This window comes from Pogona vitticeps, chromosome 8 (genome assembly GCF_051106095.1).
Source record: "Pogona vitticeps strain Pit_001003342236 chromosome 8, PviZW2.1, whole genome shotgun sequence".
NCBI lineage: Eukaryota > Metazoa > Chordata > Lepidosauria > Squamata > Agamidae > Pogona > Pogona vitticeps.
This window is the reverse complement of record NC_135790.1, coordinates 16,936,354-16,955,585: the sequence shown is the minus strand read 5'-3', so window position 1 is coordinate 16,955,585 and position 19,232 is coordinate 16,936,354. Positions and strand designations below refer to the sequence as shown.

At 45.6% G+C, this 19,232-nt stretch overlaps 1 protein-coding gene across 1 annotated transcript; it reads left to right on the top strand.

Annotated features, from left to right (window-relative positions):
• Positions 1–1,407: 1,407 nt before the first annotated feature.
• Positions 1,408–18,541, top strand: PANX3 (pannexin 3). The gene is made up of 5 exons (XM_020811567.3): positions 1,408–1,950; positions 8,964–9,100; positions 12,896–13,110; positions 14,758–15,413; positions 18,260–18,541. Exons 1-5 carry the CDS (start codon positions 1,770–1,772, stop codon positions 18,292–18,294), a joined length of 1,224 nt encoding a protein of 407 aa, XP_020667226.3. The 5' UTR covers positions 1,408–1,769; the 3' UTR covers positions 18,295–18,541.
• The last annotated feature ends 691 nt before the right edge of the window (positions 18,542–19,232 follow it).

Sequence of the window (19,232 nt, the reverse complement as noted above, 5' to 3'; positions counted from 1 at the left end):
TCATGACTTTTGATCTGCATAATGGTCAAGTGCAATCCTGTTTTGACACTTCCTTGTTTCACTTTCATTAGAAGTAATTTCAAGTCTGCCAGTAAGATGATGTCATTCATATATCTTAAGTAACTGATGTCCTTTATGTGAGTCTAGTCCAGCTTTCTGTATATGTTCTGCATACAGATTGAACAGATGAGATAAAATGCACCCTTGTCTCACCTTTGCCTGGAGGTAAGAAATGTTCGGTGCTGGTTTACCATTGCTGCCTTCTGCGCAGTACTAACAAAAGTTAACTTGAGTGACACTGCTGTTGTCTGTGAAAGACCCTACACCAGTTTCACCTTCAGGTACTGCTACTGCCCAGTAGCCGCCACCCCCATCACCATTGGACCAGTCTGTTCTCTTCTGCTGATTTGGCTGATCCTCCTGAAGAGGGTGGATGCATCTTAGTCTGGTCCCTCAACTGTGAACATTTTGCCTTGGGTGACTCTGCTAAGAGTGCAGGCTCATAATGGAGGCTAGCCATTGCTTTCAGCTGCTCTGATATAGTCAGACTCCTTCACCACATTAAGGTGTGCATTCAAGAAAGAGGACTCACCAGTGAATGCTGTCCTTCAACTTCAGCAGCATCTGCACCCCTCAAAATCTGTAGGGGTAGCATATCCAGCTATGTATATTTTGTTCTATAATATTGGGAACAGAATTCGGCACCCTAAAATTCTTATCTTAAGGTCATGAGGTATACTTGTGCCTAGATTTTTCCTCTGTCCAGAACAAAGCATGGATTGGGGGATGATGGGGATCTATTAGTTAGGCTAATAGAGGATCCATAATTGTGCTGCAAATATAAAGCTGTGACTCATCACATTCGGAAGCCGGAGGAAGACGATAAAATTATAAGATTTTCAGTGTAGTTATCGTAGTGCACTTCAGGAATGTATCTGGGAGAAAAGGTGTATTCTTGTAGCCAGGATGCTTCATGCTCATCACCAGAAACCAATTATTCAAATGGCTGAGCTTTGCATCTGGCAGTGTCTGTGGCTGCTGGTCATTGCTCATGCGCACCACTGAACTCTCAACGTCTGGAGGGCCCCCATGGTCTCTCACCATGCTTTTGAAGCAGTGTGCTTGAAGGAGGCTGCTTTCAAATCTTGGCTCTCAAACATCTGCATTTCATGTACTTGTTTAGAGCTGGAGCTGTGGACTTCTTGGAACTCCGCAAACGTGTGTTTCAAATGCAATGCATTCACCACAGAGCTAAAAATAATGTTCTAAATGCAGGTGTCTTGAATGGGCTCCTCGCCTTCCCTTCTCTGAAAACAAGAGCTCAGCCCAAGAGCATGGCCAGCCATCCCTTGAGCCCACCTCAGCTTGCTCCTAGATGTGAAACCAAACCCACAGTTCTGCAGAGAGTTGCTAGAAATAACATCTGTTTATGAAAGAGGGATGAAAAACCACAAAGGCCCAGCCTTGCCTCGCGATGCCTGTGGCAGGCTTCGGGACGTGGTCTTCTTAACTATCACAAGATGCTGTTCTCCAGGCTTCTCTATTTCTGGGCTCCCCTGTAATTATCTTTTCACTTACCAAACAGCCAAGGCTCTTCTTGACAGCTCCCTGGTGCTTCGTTCTGGACAAAGAGAGGGGTTTTTTTTGAGCTTGACAGGCGCAACTCAAAAGCTACAGGTCACTTTAGATGCTGCTCGAGAGCTGACAAGCAGGAGCGGCAGCTACCTCTCCTTTGCTCGGCCGTGGTTCGGCTCCCCCCAAAAGGAACCATGTCGATCGCCCACACAGCGGGCGAGTATATGCTTTCGGATGCCTTGCTTCCCGATCCCAACGGCTCCAGGGCAAAAGGCCTCCGCTTGGAGTTATCCTGCGATCGCATTGTGAAGTTTGTTACGGTGGGACTGCCTCTGTTTTTCGTATCCCTGGTATTTGCACGAGAGTTTTCCGCTGGTATGTTTCGTCCTTTTCAGGTGCCATGGGCCTCCAGCATTTATTTCTGCACTACTTCGTCCTTCCTTGGTTGATTTCTAGTTAAGTTTCTAGATGGTATCCTAGTTTCCATGGATTGGATCTAGACTGAGAAAGTTGGACTTGAGTCCAGTTGAAATCAATGGGTTTGATCCAGGCTTATTTGCGCTTAGATTAGCGTTCACTGGAAAGCAGGACTGATGTAGAATAGCGTTGCTGTATTGGATTGAGAGTCAGGAGATCTAAATTATAATCCATGCTGAACCATGGGACTAATTAACTTGGGACCAGACAGTCACTCTTTGTATACCCTTGCCTCACAAGATCTTTATTGTGAGGATAAAATGATGAAGAGGAGGACTCTGTTGATATGGGAAGCAGTGATCCATAGGGTCCCTTCCAGCCCTTCAGTTCTTAAGATTAAGATGATGATGATGATTTGTCAAATATTCATGAGATCAATTCTACTTGTACATGAGTTGCCTTGACATCTGAATGCAGTATTTACTGCTGCCAAGATTGTGTTATTTAACCTACTGTGTGGTTTCTTATTCAATGCCTGCCAAAATGATGAATAGGCTTCAATATACTAAATGTTGCTGTCCTTAACACCTCTTTGCCGGGGAATCGTACCCTTTGGACTTAGGGGAACTTAGCAGACACAGGGGAGGCTGTGCTGTGAAGTGCTCAAATGTAAATGCTGATATAAAAAATGCCACATCCTAAACATTCACTTCAGTTTTGAATTGTGTTACATACTCAATTTTGGGTAATGCAACTGAGAGGTTCTCCAAAGTAGTTTTGTCTCGAAAGAGTTGTGCATATCTTCATGCCATACTTTCCTTGGGCCTGTTTCCTCTTTCAAATATTTATAGCCAATGAAATGTAATGAAAAGGGTTGACTCTGAAATTAACTTCAATGGCACATTACAGGTTTTTGCATACAAAATCTGCTGTATAGAAAGCTCGCTTTGATTCTTCACATGTATTTGGTCAGGTTCTTTGTGAATCAACATGCAAAGCTTTCAGCTATGTGTGATTCTCCAGCTGGAATCCAAAGGGGTTCTTAGTACTTAGTTTTCATTGGATGGTGCTGTCCTTTCATTAGCGAACATATATATTCGAACCTACATGTTTCTGTCAACACAGAACACCTGGCTGTCAACACGGATGTGAAGATCACAATAATCACTGTCTCTTAGCCTAACGTACTTCACAAGGTTGTTGTAAAGGTACGGGTTGGGTGCAAGAAAGAAACATGCGTGCCACATCACCTTGAATGTAAGAGTGTACCTATATTCCTTGTTAGTTACACCTTGCAAGCAAATGTAAATGGTGTAAGTTTTGAGTTTCTGCATCTTAAGTCAGTTTAATTATCATCTGTGATGCACTGAGTTGCACAACTCAGCATAAAAGTCTACACCAACTTCTTAATTTATATCTATCAATTAACCAAAGTTATGATGTTTGTGTTATTTTGGTATAAAATGACAATACGATTTTGGTCCTTGAATTCTGTGGAGCTGTTTAGGAGTGGTAATCCAAGGTGGTACAGCTACATACAGTAAATTGGCCTGAAAGCAAGTATCCAGAAAAAGTGTGTGTGTTACGTGTCCTCCAGTCAGTTCCAACTTACGATATCCCTAGTAAGGGTTTCTGAGGTTTACGAGGTATTTAAGGAGTGGTTTTGCCACTGCCACACACAGAGCGAGTCCAATGACTTTTCATGGTGGATGAAGTGCCTTTTCATGGGGAATTGACCTCAAGTGTCCTGAGTTCTGGTCCAGCATCCTGTCCCTTACACACTACATTGGCACTTTTACCTTAAAAGAAGTCAATCTTCCTTCTGAGTAGACAGGGATAGGCTTGCTCTCAGGAGAGGACGCGAGTGCCTAGAAGTAAGAGAAGCGACAGCATCTCTTTCAATATCCGCAGTATCAATTCGAAACCCTTAGTGGCTGTGGATGGTGACTGGAAACACGGCAGTTTGGACAGAGCCTTCCTTAAGTCTGAAAGCTAATTCAGCTGAGCTTGCCTCAGGAATTTTTACTTCTGGAACGAGAAGGCCACGGTGAGGTTGGGTGAATCCAGAGGGAATAAGCAAAACATTTCCCCCTCTGGCTTGTCCTGAATCATAAAGTAGTCTTTGGGATTTCTGTAAACATCTGCACTACACAACCAAAATAGGTGTTTATTGGTACCTGTATTTAGTTCGCACCCACAGTTGTGTGTGCTATTTTTCTTCACTAGTTTTCGGTAGCCTGTTTGGGTGGGATGGAAGGCTTTCCAAGGAGATGGTGGAAGTCCAGCGTGGGATTCTGAAGTAGACCATGCTGTCCTCTTCCCCTTGCCAAGGTTTGTGTGGATTGTAGGTCACCCGGCGAAACAGTAAGTTCTTTGCTGGCTCACGATGGGTTTGTAGAGATTATTGCCTTTCAGAACTGGCTCTACTATCAGAATACTGTACAATTGCAGCTGCAGGCAGGCAGAAGCTGCATTGTAAAGCTGGGCCACTGTTTGCTTGTCCTGACTCTCTTTAAACTGCCCCGATGCCTTAGGTATAGTGAAGGGTGTTACAGGAGTTGCAGTATATTTTAATTGCCTTCCCACTAAGCTACTATAAATGGAAAGGCAGGGGATGAGGGCTCTTGTTCTCTTTTCTCAGGCACCAAAGTCTCAGCGTGATCTGGGGAAAAGTCAGCTAGAAACCAATTGTGGTGGTGTTCTGGCATGCAGCTCTTAAGTGAGGAGCATGGCAGGCGGTTCTGATGGGTTTCCGACCTTACTCCACCAATCCTCCCATGTAGCAGCAGGCAGCATGGCCCCTGTGGCTATGGGGAGAACATAACACCTGCCACGGTATAGTAGAAGGTAGCAAATATTTCAAGCCATGAGTTTTGCAAATAGACATACCATGCAATCCTGTGCCTGTTTACTCAGAAGTAAGCCCAATTGTACGCAGTAGGTCTTCCTAGGAAGCTATGTGGAGAACTGCAGCTTGGGGACCGTGATTTTCAGTCTTGCATGTCTTCCATCTCTCCAATCACTACATCAAGGTATCTGAGCCTTATCATAGGTAAAGGTAAAGGTTCCCCTTGACAATTTTTGTCCAGTCGTGTTCGACTCTAGGGGGTGCTGCTCATCCCCGTTTCCAAGCCATAGAGCCAGCGTTTTGTCCGAAGACAATCTTCCGTGGTCACATGGCCAGTGTGACTTAGACACGGAATGCTGTTACCTTCCCACCGAGGTGGTCTACTTACATTTGCATGCTTTCGAACTGCTAGGTTGGCGGGAGCTGGGACAAGCGACAGGAGCTCACTCCGTCGCGTGGATTCGATCTTAATAATAATAATAATAATAATAATAATAATAATAATAATAATAATAATAATAATAATAATAATAATAATAATAATAATAAAAAAAAATTTATTGTCATTGTAAGTATATACACAGTATACCATACAACGAAATTCACAGACACCCAGAGACCAGACACATGCACACACATAACATTCCCCAAACACTCCCCACCCACTAGAAGTCCCCCACTAAAAATACAAACATCTACACCTCAGGCCAAGTAACACAGTCCAACTAATTATTCACTACTGGTGGTCTTTAAGCTCATTATTAATTGCAATTATAGCTCTAGGATAAAAACTATTTAGAAAACATGTGGTCCGAGTCTTAATTGTTCTATATCTTCTGCCAGACGGTAACAGTTCAAAAAAGTTATAAGCAGGATGGGAAGAGTCTCTCAGGATGCTGTGTGACTTCCTTAGACAGCGGGATGTGAAGATGTCATCCAGGGTTGGTAGCTGGAGCCCGATGATATTCTGGGCAATTTTAATGGTTCTCTGTAGAGCTTTTTTGTCCGCTACAGAGCTACTCCCAAACCATGTCAGAATGCCATAGGTTAGGACACTCTCAATGGTGCTACGGTGGTAGGACAGAAGTATCTTACGACTGCTTGGTCTTCTGACCCTGCAGCACAGGCTTCTGCGGTTTAGCCCACAGCGCCACCACGTCCCTTGAGCCTTATCATAATGGAAACTAAATAAACAGCGCATACACGCACACAATTTCAGAGAAGAGTGTATGCTGACAGATATTCTGTTGCTGTGTTTATCACCTATGTTTTAGAGACGTTAAAAATAGTATTGTCGGGAGTAAACAGACGTGTCCAAGGTTACTGGCAGGATAACAAATGACAGACAATCTGTTGCAGAATTTTGAATGTCTGGCAAATTTCCGTTTTGTTACGCAGTGCAAGTAAAGAGATCCCCAGAGTAGAATAGCTACAAGGTTCCCAGAATCCAACTTTTCTCATGAACTGGCACTTAAAGTCTCAGTAACTCACTCTGAGACATTTGTAGTTGAAAGAATAAAAATATTCCTTTACTTGCTTTTGCACTGCATTCTTTACTGCACATATACTAGCAACCAGTCGAACAGAACAACAGCAAACAACTGCTTCCAACTAAGGAAAGAGAGGGAAAAGTACATTTGACAGAGAAGCTAGGTTCTCTTTGAAATCAAAGGCTGGACACAGACAGACCATCATCCCAATCTAGAAAAGTCCTTCCCAGTCACACAAACTACAGATAGCATGCAAGGTTACAAATAAAGCTCCAGTACAATGAGGGGCAGTTTGGGTTGAGAGAAGACAACACATTGCATGTGCAGAAAGCTGCCTTGGGTCTCCTTATTGGGAGAAAGGCGGCCTATAAATAAAACAAACAAGATTAAAAAGCAATGTATGCTTAGTTATTATGAAACCACTGCAATCCACCGAAATTAATCCCATGGTCCATCCATGGTAAGTGTACCGTCGGTTCAAAACACCTTGTTGAAACTTCATGTGTATGTGTGTTTCCTCTGCCATATCTGTCCACATCTTGTATACTAAAAAAAAGGGTATACACCCCTGTGGGTGCTATCTCAATACAGGTACTAATAACCACCTCTTTGGGTTGTGTAACTGCAGCAGTGTTGATTCCTGAAAATGCCTGAGGAATCAAGGAACCGCGTTAGCCTGTTACAGCAGAAACTACAACGGGCCTTGTGGCTTTTAAAAGACAGCCTATTTTACGTGACGTAAATGTTTTAAGTGCTACAAAACTCCTTTGCTGTTCTTTAAGATGGTTAGGGTGGCGGTTGTTTTTTTTTTAATGGTTGAATTTAAGCTTAGGGAGCCTTCAACACACACATTGTTGGGCGTGTGGACAGCCGTGGGAAACAAGACCCTAACAAAAGCCAAATGATTTGAAGTCCAGGCCTTTCTGTCCACCCGCTGTTTGTGCATTTCAGCATGAGGTCCAGAGACTTGCTTTAACTCCGCGTGTAACTCCCTTGTCACAATCTAGTGCAAAACTGTGGTGCAGCAAGGAGAAAGTGTGATGGTAGCCATACAAGCAGGAGCAAAGAGAATTGAAGCCTAGATTATTCTGCAATTGGAGTTCCTTCAGTGTTGTTATGTAACATGTTTAAAAATGTTAAGAAGTTACAAAGCAATGGCATCAATTACAACGATCCTCGTATGTTTAATTGCTGCATTTATATCCTTCCTTCCTTCCATGGAAGGGACATGGGGCAGCAAAAATCTCATTCTCCAATGCCTGTCCTCAAGTAGCCCACAGGACATCATCCAAGTGTCATAAGGCAAGGCAGAAGTGCCCAAAATCTGAAGGGGTGGTGGAGGAAATGAGATGAGGGAGCTCCATTATAGTGGAATGCTGACCCTTGGGTTTGGAAAATCAGGTTGGTTTGGATCAGGGTGTCCTTGGAGGACCCTTCTGGCAGGTTGGCTGAAACAGCAGCACTTTGCACTGCAACATTTTGTTGTAGGTCCCACCTTTATTACCCATGTAGTGTAGTGGGTGAAGTATTGGACTAGGACTCGGGAGATGCTTAGAGGGTTCAAATCCTCTCCAAACTATAAAATTCACTGGTCACAGATAGTCTAATCCAGGGGTTGTCAATCCCTGGTCTGCGGCCCCGTGCCGGTCCGTGGGCTTGTCGGAACTGGGCTGCGGATCTTACCCCCCCCCGCACACATGCATGGGGGGTGTTGGTGCACTTGCGCGGGTGTGTGTGTCATGCCTATGTGCGAGCGCAACACGCCCCCCCACAGGCGTAACACCTCTTCTGCAGGCGTGACATGCTCACCATGCTCACACGGGGGGACCCTGCCCCCCCACGCATGGAGCTTGCACCCCCCAACCAGTCCACGCCCCCAAAAAGTTTGGGCACCACTCTAGTCTATTTAATCACTAGATTGTTGTGGGAAGGAGGAGAGTTACGTGCAGTGCTCAGTGGAGAAAAGGTGGGATAAATATGTACCAAATAAAATGAACTTCTGATGAAACCTAACTTAAAAAACCACAACTTGATGTATTTTAGCTAATTATACTTGTGGCTGCCTTTAGGGACAAAGGCCTTACAAGTGCCTGCATAGATCTGTTAATCGATTTCAAAATTTCCCCTCAGCCGATCCATGTGGAATGTGAAATGCAGCTAGCTAGAGTAGGTACTCTCTATGCTGCAACCCTTTATTGCAGAGCCCATGTTTGTTAAAGGCAAAACTCCAGAGCATATTTGGTGCAGCTGCCATTTCTCTCCCTCTTCCTCCACCTCCCGGTGTCTCTCTCTTGGGCCACTCAAATAAAGAAAATCTCATTGGATTGGACGTCTGATGCCGCTCCATGGGATAATGATGGAAAAGGAGCTTCATCTTAACTGGAGTTAAAAGGGGGTGGGGAGGACAGCCTAGTCATGAGTGGATGCCTGGGAGTTCCAAAGGCAGGGGCAGAGCCCCACTGAGAGCGGTCCCATGGATCAACTACAAAGACCATTTGCCAGTCTATCCTGTGGCACTGCAGTGTTGAAGAACTCCAGTTTGCTACAGTAGATGGAACCACTGGTGGGTTCCTTGCTAGCGGGAGTGGGCCTTGAGGCTAATGACTCCACTTCCTCTTTGCTCCCCATTCCAGGTTCCCAGATCAGCTGCTTCCCTCCCAGCAATTTCACAGGGAAGCAATCCGCCTACATGGACGCCGTGTGTTGGGACTCCTTGCTTCATCACGATGTTGACGCGGCAGGAAGTTCCAAATCCTTCTGGATCCTCAAGGTATGCGGTGTTTCGGAATTAGGAGATATATGCCTGTGTGTGTGTGTGTGAAGTCCTAATGTGTATCCCGAAAGAAGACGAAACAGATCTTTTAGGTGCACGGTGCTTTGCAGAATATGAGAAGACAGATCTCTGGCTGAAAAGAGTTTGCCATCTAAAATTTGACAAAATGGTTAAGGAGAAAGAGTGGAAATGAAGCAGGGATAAAGAATTCTGATGAAACCTAAGATGAATGGGAGAACAAGTCTCATGATGTGGAAAAATGGGCTTTATTGGCTTAAAAAAAGAGACAACTTGATGCATTTTAGCTAATTATACTTGTGGCTGCCTTTAGGGACAAAGTGGGACGAGCTTATTTTAACTGCAGGGGCTTAAGCTGGTTGCACGCTTAGCTCAAGGAGGGTGGCCTTCCCTGATCTAGTATCTTCCTGATTTGTTGTGGCTGATGGGTGTTGTAGCTCAGCAGATCTCAAGGACGCAAGATTGTAGGAGGCTGCCAGAGACCGTGGGAACCAGGGACTTATTCCAAAGGGTTCACAGGAACTCAACTCAAAGAATTCTCCGATAATAATTGTGCTGGCTGTAAGCAATATCTGTACAAAAATATAACTTTTCATAGCACTGTGGAAAAATGAGGGTCATAGGGGGATTTGGATGGGGTGGAAAAGATGGCTTTGTTCAAATAATCTAGGAAACAGTTCCAAATCTCTGGATAGGATAAAAAGAGCAGCTGAATAATTCATCTACATCACACCTTATAGTAGTCCAATACCAATTCAGCTGCCATGGCTCCAGCCTGTGGAATCCTGGAATTTGTAGTTTGCTAGGGTACAGTAGGACTACGGTATCTACAGGATCAGTACCTGTGGTTTCACATACCCACTGCCTGATAATATTAAATTTAAAAAAACAAGAAATAAGCATTTTCAAGGTGTATTGCCAGAACTGGCCACTAGAGGGAACCAAAGACAGCACTATATATAGCATTTCCATTCTCATGCATTTGGCATCTAAGGGTGGGGGCTGAAACCGACCCCCCACGGATACCTCCATCCTAGAATTTTTTTTAAAAGGACAAATACAATGGGCCCATCATAAAACAAAAAGGGAAGGGAAGGGAGGCCAAAGGGGAAGTGCGTCCATATTGGGGGTGGAGATCTCGGGGAGCACTTCTGGATGACCCAGTGTCACCGTATGTCCAGCAACCAAGACCCTCCACATATGTGAGCGTCAATACCAGGATGACCTATTTAAACTATAACAGAAACTAGCAGAACAACCCAGACTAGCAAGGTAAAGGTAAAGGTTCCCCTTGACAATTGTTTGTCCAGTCGTGTTCGACTCTAGGGGACGGTGCTCATCCCCGTTTCCAAGCCATAGAGCCAGCGTTTTGTCCGAAGACAATCTTCCGTGGTCACATGGCCAGTGCGACTTAGACACGGAACGCTGTTACCTTCCCACCGAGGTGGTCCCTATTAATCTACTCGCATTCGCATGCTTTCGAACCGCTAGGTTGGCGGGAGCTGGGACAAGCGACAGGCGCTCACTCCGTCGCATGGATTCGATCTTATGACTGCTGGTCTTCTGACCCTGCAGCACAGGCTTCTGCGGTTTAGCCCACAGCGCCACCACGTCCCAAATCCCATTTGGCAAGCCCAAATCCATGGATCACGTCGCCAACACTGCACGGAAACTTGTACCGCCCGCCTGGCAAGACCAAATGTCTCAGAATGGTAGATGTCAAATAATATGTAAACACTGAAGATGAGCGAAAGCGCCTTGCCTTCTTGTAAAGGGCGTCTGCCTTTGACGGAAACTGACAGGTACATTCTGTCCTGTAACATAACGCTGAAACATTCTGTCGCGCTCCCTGGCATGGCAGAGAAATAAACCAGATTCCCCCCCCCTTTTTTTTCCAAGTTGTTTTTCTTCTTCTTTCAGGTGCAGGAGGATAGTGATCTTCAAATATCCATCAGGGGAAATCTGGGGTAAAGAGAGCTGGTCAGATCAGATGGGTGGCTCTTTGACCTTTCAATTTTAGCTACCGTGTTTCCTGGAAAACAAGACAGGGCCTTATATTATTTTTTTGCTCCAAAAATGCAGTAGGACCTGTTTTTAGGGGATGCTTTATTTTTTCTCTTATACAACAATCTACATTTATTCAAATACAGTCATCTTCTTCGGGTTGCTGCACAAGGGTGGAGGACAGGGTTTCACTTAACTGGAGCTTATTTTGGGGGGCAGGGGTTATATTACAAGCATCCTGAAAAATCATATTAGGGCTTATTTTCAGGTTAAGTCTTATTTACAGGGAAACAGGGTACAACTAATTCCGTACAAACTAAAGACTACCCACATATAGACTCCCCCCCCCTTTAAATAACATATCTCAGTTCCATGCAACAGCTTCCAGGGCTGCTGATTAGAGCTCTTCTCAAAAGAACAGATTTCAGAACTTGAAATGGCCTCTTTCTCTTGTCACTCAGAGATAGCAGCAGAAAAACTAAGGTACCAGACTAGGATGCTTTTCAGTATTTGTATACTTATTTTTTAGCTTTAAATATTGTCTTTAATGATGCAAGCCACCTTGGGTCCATTTTAAGGAGGAAGGTGGGGTAAAAATATTTCAAATACAAAAATAAAGTGAGGATTGAGATCTGAGTGAGAATTCACCCTGTCTCTACACCGAGAGCAGACCTCTGACGAAGGATCGGCTCGGCATTTAGGTACCCGTCTTCAGCCATCTGCATTCAATGTGTGGATCCTGGCAACAGGGCTAGGTTAGCGGCTTTGCATTGGTGGTGGTAGAAGTCAGCAGCACAGCCCATTCCAACCTCTCCATGTATGTGAAGGAGGTTAATGGTCTTGCTACAGAGCCGGTTCTAGCATTAGGCGGAATGAGAGAGCTACGTTGGGCTTTTTACCAGTTCTATCCCCCTTGTGAGAGTCTATGGCCAAGCAGGGATTCGAACTCAGGTCTCCTGGGTACTAGTTTGTCACTCTATCTATTGTACCGCACCGGGTACAATCTATACCACATCTGCCTCATTTTTAAAATTCCAAGTCCCAGAATTCTCCAAGAATCCTCGAGGCAGAATTCTACGAATTCTGGCTACAGAGAAACATCTAAAGATACCTACATTTCACTCACTTGGAACGAGTGATATCTTCCCGTCTGTTTTAGGCCTCCTACTTATAAAAAAGGGGAACTGTCCCAATGCTTCCTGGGAGGTCTAGGTCTTTGTGGAAGGGGTAATCTTGCTGCCCATTAGGCTGCACATAGGGTACATCTGAAGAACTACACCTCCCACAAAGACATAGGGTACATCTGAAGAACTGCACCTCCCACAAAGACATAGGGTACATCTGAAGAACTGCACCTCCCACAAAGACATAGGGTACATCTCAAGAACTGCACCTCCCACAAAGACATAGGGTACATCTGAACAACTGCACCTCCCACAAAGACATAGGGTACATCTGAACAACTGCACCTCCCACAAAGACATAGGGTACATTTGAAGAACTGCACCTCCCACAACAACATAGGGTGCATCTGAAGAACTGCACCTCCCACAAAGACATAGGGTACATCTGAACAACTGCACCTCCCACAAAGACATAGGGTACATCTGAACAACTGCACCTCCCACAACGACACAGACTTCCCAGGAAGCCCTTGGGTAATTTCCGTAAGGGGCCGCTCAGGAAAATTGCCATCAAAGTGCAATAGGCTTGTGTAGAGTTTCCCCTTCACGCCTCCTTCTCTCTCTCTCTCTCTCTCTCTCTCTCTAGATCTTCCCTTATTCCCTCTTGGTCATTGCGGTTGCCATGTATTTACCATACCTGCTCTGGAGATACGCTGGTGCCCCATCGCTGCGCTGTGACTTGTTCTTCATCATCGACGAACTCGACAAGTCTTACAACCGCTCCATCCGTCTGGTGCAGCACATGGTGAAACTTCAGCAGACTGGGACCGACCCAGAGGAACTGTGGGAGGAGTATGACAAGTACGCTCAAAGTGGAGGGTCAGGAGGACCGACCGTCTAGTTCAGTGGTAGGGCAGACGCTTCATATGTAGAAGGCACTGGGTTCAATTCCAGGTGTCTCTAGGTAAAAGAATCAGAGTGTATCTAGTGATGGGAAATTCTATCTGTCCAAGGCCTTGGAGAGGGTCCACCATCTTGAGCTGAACCAATTTCCCCTGGCCTGACACTCTCCGGATACGTTGGGTAGCCACTCCTTCACCTCTAGCCAGATGGAGTCCATGGGAGTCATAGCCCAACATACTGGGAGTCTATCAATTGGGAGGTCCTGGGCTCGACTTTACTAGTCAGGAGGTACCAATGTTCTGGCCTTTTGCAAGGCAGGATTCCAACCATTGTTGGCTCCATGTAGTCTTCTCCTGCAACTGCTGGACAGCCGGCCACTTTGGAAAGTGTTGCCTGGATTCAATCCATCACTTTTCTGGTACAGCTGCTTTCCATACGCAATATGCTCAAAGGGGTTCAAAACAAAGGAAGACCACAATAATATATTCCAACCAGGGAGGGTGGGATCTAAAATGTCATAACAAATAAAGTATCAATGTATTCGCGAAGACTTTCACGGCTGGGATCTGATGGTTGTTGTGGGTTTTTCGGGCTCTTTGGCCGTGTTCTGAAGGTTGTTCGTCCTGACGTTTCGCCAGTGCTGTCCTCTGAAGATGCCGGCCACAGAGACTGGCGAAACGTTAGGAAGAACAACCTTCAGAACACGGTCAACGAGCCCGAAAAACCCACAACAATGAAATAAAGTATCATTAGCAAAGCAATACTGTGGCATTATCGATCACAATAGCCAGTTAATAAAATATCAGTGAAAACAATCAAAATTCTTACCGCCAGTTTAAACAAAGAAAAATGAAACAAAGGCTCACTGGCTGACATCCAGCAGTAAGCCACAAGTAGAGTAGGCCCACTGAATCAGTGAGGTTTTGGCGAGTCAACACTTATATACATTCTACTGATTCAATGGGCCCACTCTAGTATGATTTCCTTTGGCTTTTAGCCACAGTTCGCCCTTGTAGTAGCGAGAGAACAGTGTCTAGAAGAATAAAAGCAGTGCAAAAATTTTAGAGGCCAGTTGCTTATTCTGGAGGGTGGGAGTGGCAACGGCCGAATGAGCCCCTTTGAAGCATTGCAAAGAGAGGCAAACACTTTCCTGCTGTTCCTGTGAGCTGACACCTCAGAAGTCAGACCTGTCAGCAGACTCAGTGTTCCAGGTGTTGCAATGAAGCAGAGCAACCAGATGAAAAAGAAGACAGGGCTCCTGTGCCTTTAATCAGGACCATCCAGCACAGGAAGCTTTTAATGCAAGCTGTATCTGCTGAAATTTCCTCTCTCGCCCAACTGCAAAAGTTACAGGAACCTTGCTTTCTCTTTCATCTGGTCACCTTACTAAGAAGAGGGTAGCAGAAAGCAGAGCTATCACCTCTGTTGAAGGTCATTGGAGTGTTTGAGAGGCCCTCAAACACTTGAGGTAGCTCTCTTGAAATCCTGCAGCTCATCCAGGCCTTCTCTTCAGCTCAGATCATATCCCCCTATGGATAGAAAGGTCAGCGCTCTAACTCAACCTTAATAGGCCTTGTTTGTGTTTTGTTTTGTTTTGTGGCAAAGAGCTCGTAAAGAACGCTACTTTGAGTTCCCTCTACTGGAGAGGTATCTCACCTGCAAGCAACGCTCCCATTACCTGGTTGGCATCTACGTCTTGCGGAACCTCGTCCACCTCTCCCTCATGGGTGCGACTTGCTTCTACTTGGGATACTGCCATGTAGGTGTCTTTTTCCAAGACGAATTCAGCTGCTCCATCAAGAAAGGACTCCTGCGAGGTGAAGCTAACCTCCCCAACGTGATTCCTTGCAAGCTGGTCCTCTTCTCCGTCTTTCAGGTAACCAGTATCTGCCTTGGCTGCGTTTATGTCCTCATGGGGCCCGTCGTGGTCTACCATTTGCTCCAGCTCTTCCAGTGGGACAAGCGGCTCTTGTCCATCTATGAGATGCTGCCGGCTTTTGACCTTCTCAGCAGGAAGATGTTGACTTGTCCTCTGAATGACCTGAATATCATCCTGCTGTTCCTGCGGGCCAACATCTCGGAGGTCAAGTCCTTCAGCAGGCTGAGCGTCCTGTGCACGCTGAAAGATGTTACTGGAGACAAGGAAAACATTGACACCGTGGTGGATTTTATGACCCTTCTTGCTGGCCTGGAGATGTCAAAGCCAAAGCATCATTTCTGCCATGATGGGGACCCACTGCATCCCAATGGTGAAATTATTGGTAGGTGGTACCAGTGAGTTTCATTGTCATCCTCCCTTTCCTCCAGGGAGCTCAAAGTGACCTAGATGGCTGTCCTTCTCCCTGATTTAGCCACCACCACCACGTGAGGAAAGCTAGCCTGAGAGAGAGAAAGAGAGAGAGTGGCCCGGGGTCATGGCTCTCCGGAAGGAGGTGGACTAGAACATGGTTTTCCTGAGTCCCAGACCAACACTCTTAAGTCGTACTTTGCTTTGGCTTTCTCAGCAGTCAAGGCTTTCTCAATAATTAAACAGAAAGAAAGAAACTCAAGAAAGCCAACAGAAACCTAGAAATGCCTATATTACCACTTCGGGTTTTGTGTTTGGGGGAGGTGGGTGGGGATGGGGGATATTTCTAGCAGCCTCTGGAGGAAATTTCCTGAAAGCTTCTAAGCTTGGAAAAATGGTTTAATGCATGACTTAATATCTTTGTGTCCTGAGGGGCACCTGTGAGGTAATGTGGGACCTGAGGGGGTGGTTTCATCAGATCCACAGGCTGGCCATCCTCTGTCACAAATGCTTGCTTTAGTGATTCCCAGCAGCATATAAAAGAAGCAGCTTTTAAAACTGGTGTGATTATTGTAACGTGGGTTGCAGAACGGGGTCTCACAGGCCCTTTCTTGCTCTGGAAATTTGCATTTCACAAGACGTGCCAAGGAAGAAACCACCACGCGATTTCTGCAGGTTTTGTAACTCCCTGTGTGGGGGGGATCATTTATTTTTCCTAAAGTGACTCTAAGGCGCAACAGAGCAACAGCGCGACCCTTGGAAGCAAGGAAGCCCATGGTGTCAGATCTCCCACCGTGTGAGGAAAAAGGAAAACATGTTTCACGCTTCCTGGGGGTGGGGTGGGGAACTTTTAATTTCTGTAAAGGACCCTGCTGTTATTCAGCTGAACATAAGGAGCCCAAGAACCGGGCAGCAGCATTAAACAAAATGCTTTGAGCATAAGCCCTACCAGTGGCCTTGATACAGATTCATAGCTTTTTTTTTTTTTGCACCCAAATCAAGCGGTACTGTCCGCCACAGATCCCCCCCCCCAAAGGTGTGGATATAAGCCCTCTATTGTACAAGGAAGATGGCACTGTATTTACTCAGAAGACGGAGAATGTGTATCTTTTCCAAAAACTGAACATGAACAGGGCTAGGAGGTGTTGCGATTTTCCTCACATTGTCCCATGGATTCACATCTTGGTTTTGGCGCTCTCTCCGTTTCGGTGCTTTCACATCAAAAGCGAAACCATCACGACAGCCTTGCCGTGATGGTGGCCAGATTATGTGGGTGGTCGCACCCAAAGTAATTTCCACAGGCTCTGCGTTCTCTCACAGGACGGAGCAGCTGAATTTGGTGCTGTTTATGAACAGCCTGGTGTGACAAAATCCAGCGCAAAAGGCAGAAAGGCCCTGAAATATTTATCACCTGCTGCGGGTGCTGAAGGCAAGATTCTCCTGCCAGCACAGCAAATCCGGCCGGAGGAAACACGAGCTGGACAAGGTGTTCTTCTAGAGCTGGAGGCTTTCAAGCGGGATTTTCGGGCTCAAAAGCTTGGAAAGGAGAACCATAAAGATAAAAACTGGTCAGTGGCCACTGTCTTCAGAGTCTGTGCTCTGGACACGGTTTGGCAGGTCTCGGAGGCAGCTTCAAATCCTGTGAGCTATAAAACAGTCTGTAATTTGATCCGTTTTTGTCTTGCAGGATGAGAAGCTAGCCCCTTAAATGGGTTGAAGTTTGGATTTAATGTTTTCCTTTGCCCCCTTTGACCTCCAAATCCATTTTATTCCTTGTCTGCTCTCTGGCTTCCACAAAAGATATTGCTGTTGCACTCCAGATACTGCTGTTGGAAACGTCCTTCCAGTCAGACATTGCACAGGATCCCACCAGCCCTCCAAGATGTCTTGCAGACAGAAAGAGGGCCATCCTCATCTCTTGCATATCTGCTATTCTTCCACCATTCTTGCACCCTAACCCCCGTTTTCCTCTTTTACTGCTGCTGAAAGCCTTTTGCTGCATATATTATTAATCAGCAACAGCTGATTTTCCCAAAAAGCAAGGAGAGCTGCTGAGTTGGGAGAAGTTATTTCTTGTGACTACAGATCTCAAAATTCCCTCATCAGCGTCGACAGGGGTGTGGAGTTATCAAAAATTCTTACTTTTTCCAGACTTCAAAGAGTGTCAAAGGGGGCAATTGTTCTGTAAGATTGACTGCTCAAAATCAAACCTCTGTGGTGCATGGGGCTATGATTTCGGAAGTCCTGGGCTTATGTTCCCACTTAGTCATGAACCTTATCAGGCTGATTAACAACCCACAGGGTTGTTTTAATCAAAGCACAATCATAAAACAATTGAGTTGGAAGGGGCCTCTAAGGCCATCAAGTCCAACCCCCTGCTCAATGCAGGAATCTAAATCAAAGCAGATCTGACAGATGGCAGCCCAATTTTCTCTTGAAGGCCTCCAGTGTTGGAGCACTCACCCACCCATCCACCCCCAATGTAATTGCTTCCATTGTCGTACCGTTTCCACAGGCTGATATTCAGCCTAAATCTGGTTTCCTAACTTATGTATCCTGCGTGCTGGGATGATTGAGAACAGATCCTGCCCGTCCTCTGTAGTGCTATCATCTCACCCCTCAGTCTTCTTTTCTCAAGGCGAAACATGCCCAGCTCTTTCAGTCTTTCCTCATAAGAAGTTCTGAGTCCCCTGATCATCCTTGTCGCCCTCCTTGGAACTTGCTCCAGTTTGTTGACATCCTTCTTAAAGGGTGGCGTCCAGAACTGGACAAGGAACTCAAAAATGAAGCTTCACCATCTTTTTCTTTTCTTTTCCTTAGAAATGAAACCTGCCTTGGAACCTAAAGAAAACTGATGACACAATGAACAGCAGAGGAGAGATGGGCAAAACCCTTTGAAGCACTGAAAAGGACAGCACCATTGACCACCATCCTCACTCAGTCCTACATATGGGCTCCCCAAAGTCCACGGGCCCTTCCTCCTAAGTCCAAGCTGTATCATACTGCCCTGTGGTAATCATGTTTAGGCATCATCCAAAGGGCTTATTGACTAGATACCAGTTCTATGGAATTCGTAGTTTGTAATAAATATTATCTGTCACCTACAAGTTGCTGGCCAATGCCTTTTCTTTTGAGGACCATCATTCTCACAAAGTTAGACCATCGCATGTTCTGGTAAAATCCTGTGCTCTGAACGCAGAGAGAGGGAATGCAGGGCACTCTCGATAGTGCTGGGCTCCAATGTTCATGGCCATCCCTATTAGATAGGTTGTCTAGTGGTTCTTAACCTTTATTACTCGGATGTTTTTGAACTGCAACTCCCAGAAACCCCAGCCAGCACAGTTGGTGGTGAAAGCTTCTGGGAATTGCAGTCCAAAACTCCTGAGTAACCCAAGGTTAAGAACCACTGGTCTAGAGCTTTAGAATTTGCAGCCCAACAACACAGGGAAGGCCACACAAGTCCCTTCTGCTACCAGCCAGGCAAGAACTCGACAGGCAGACTAGGGACAGAGGGTTGCTTTTGCAGGAATCAGCTGCTTAATATCTGTCAGAAAATGGCATAATTCCATGGCTCTTAATGGTGTAAGAGCTACTGTAATAATAATTTCCATTGCATGGAAAAGTATTCCACTTCATAGGACCCATTTGCATCTCTCCCTGATGACATCAAGTTCAGTTTTGTAAAGATAGGTTTAGGAAATGCTCTTCTTCCATGTGGTTTTGACTGGTGACTCATGCTGCGGACGTGGTGGCGCTGTGGGCTAAACCGCAGAAGCCTGTGCTGCAGGGTCAG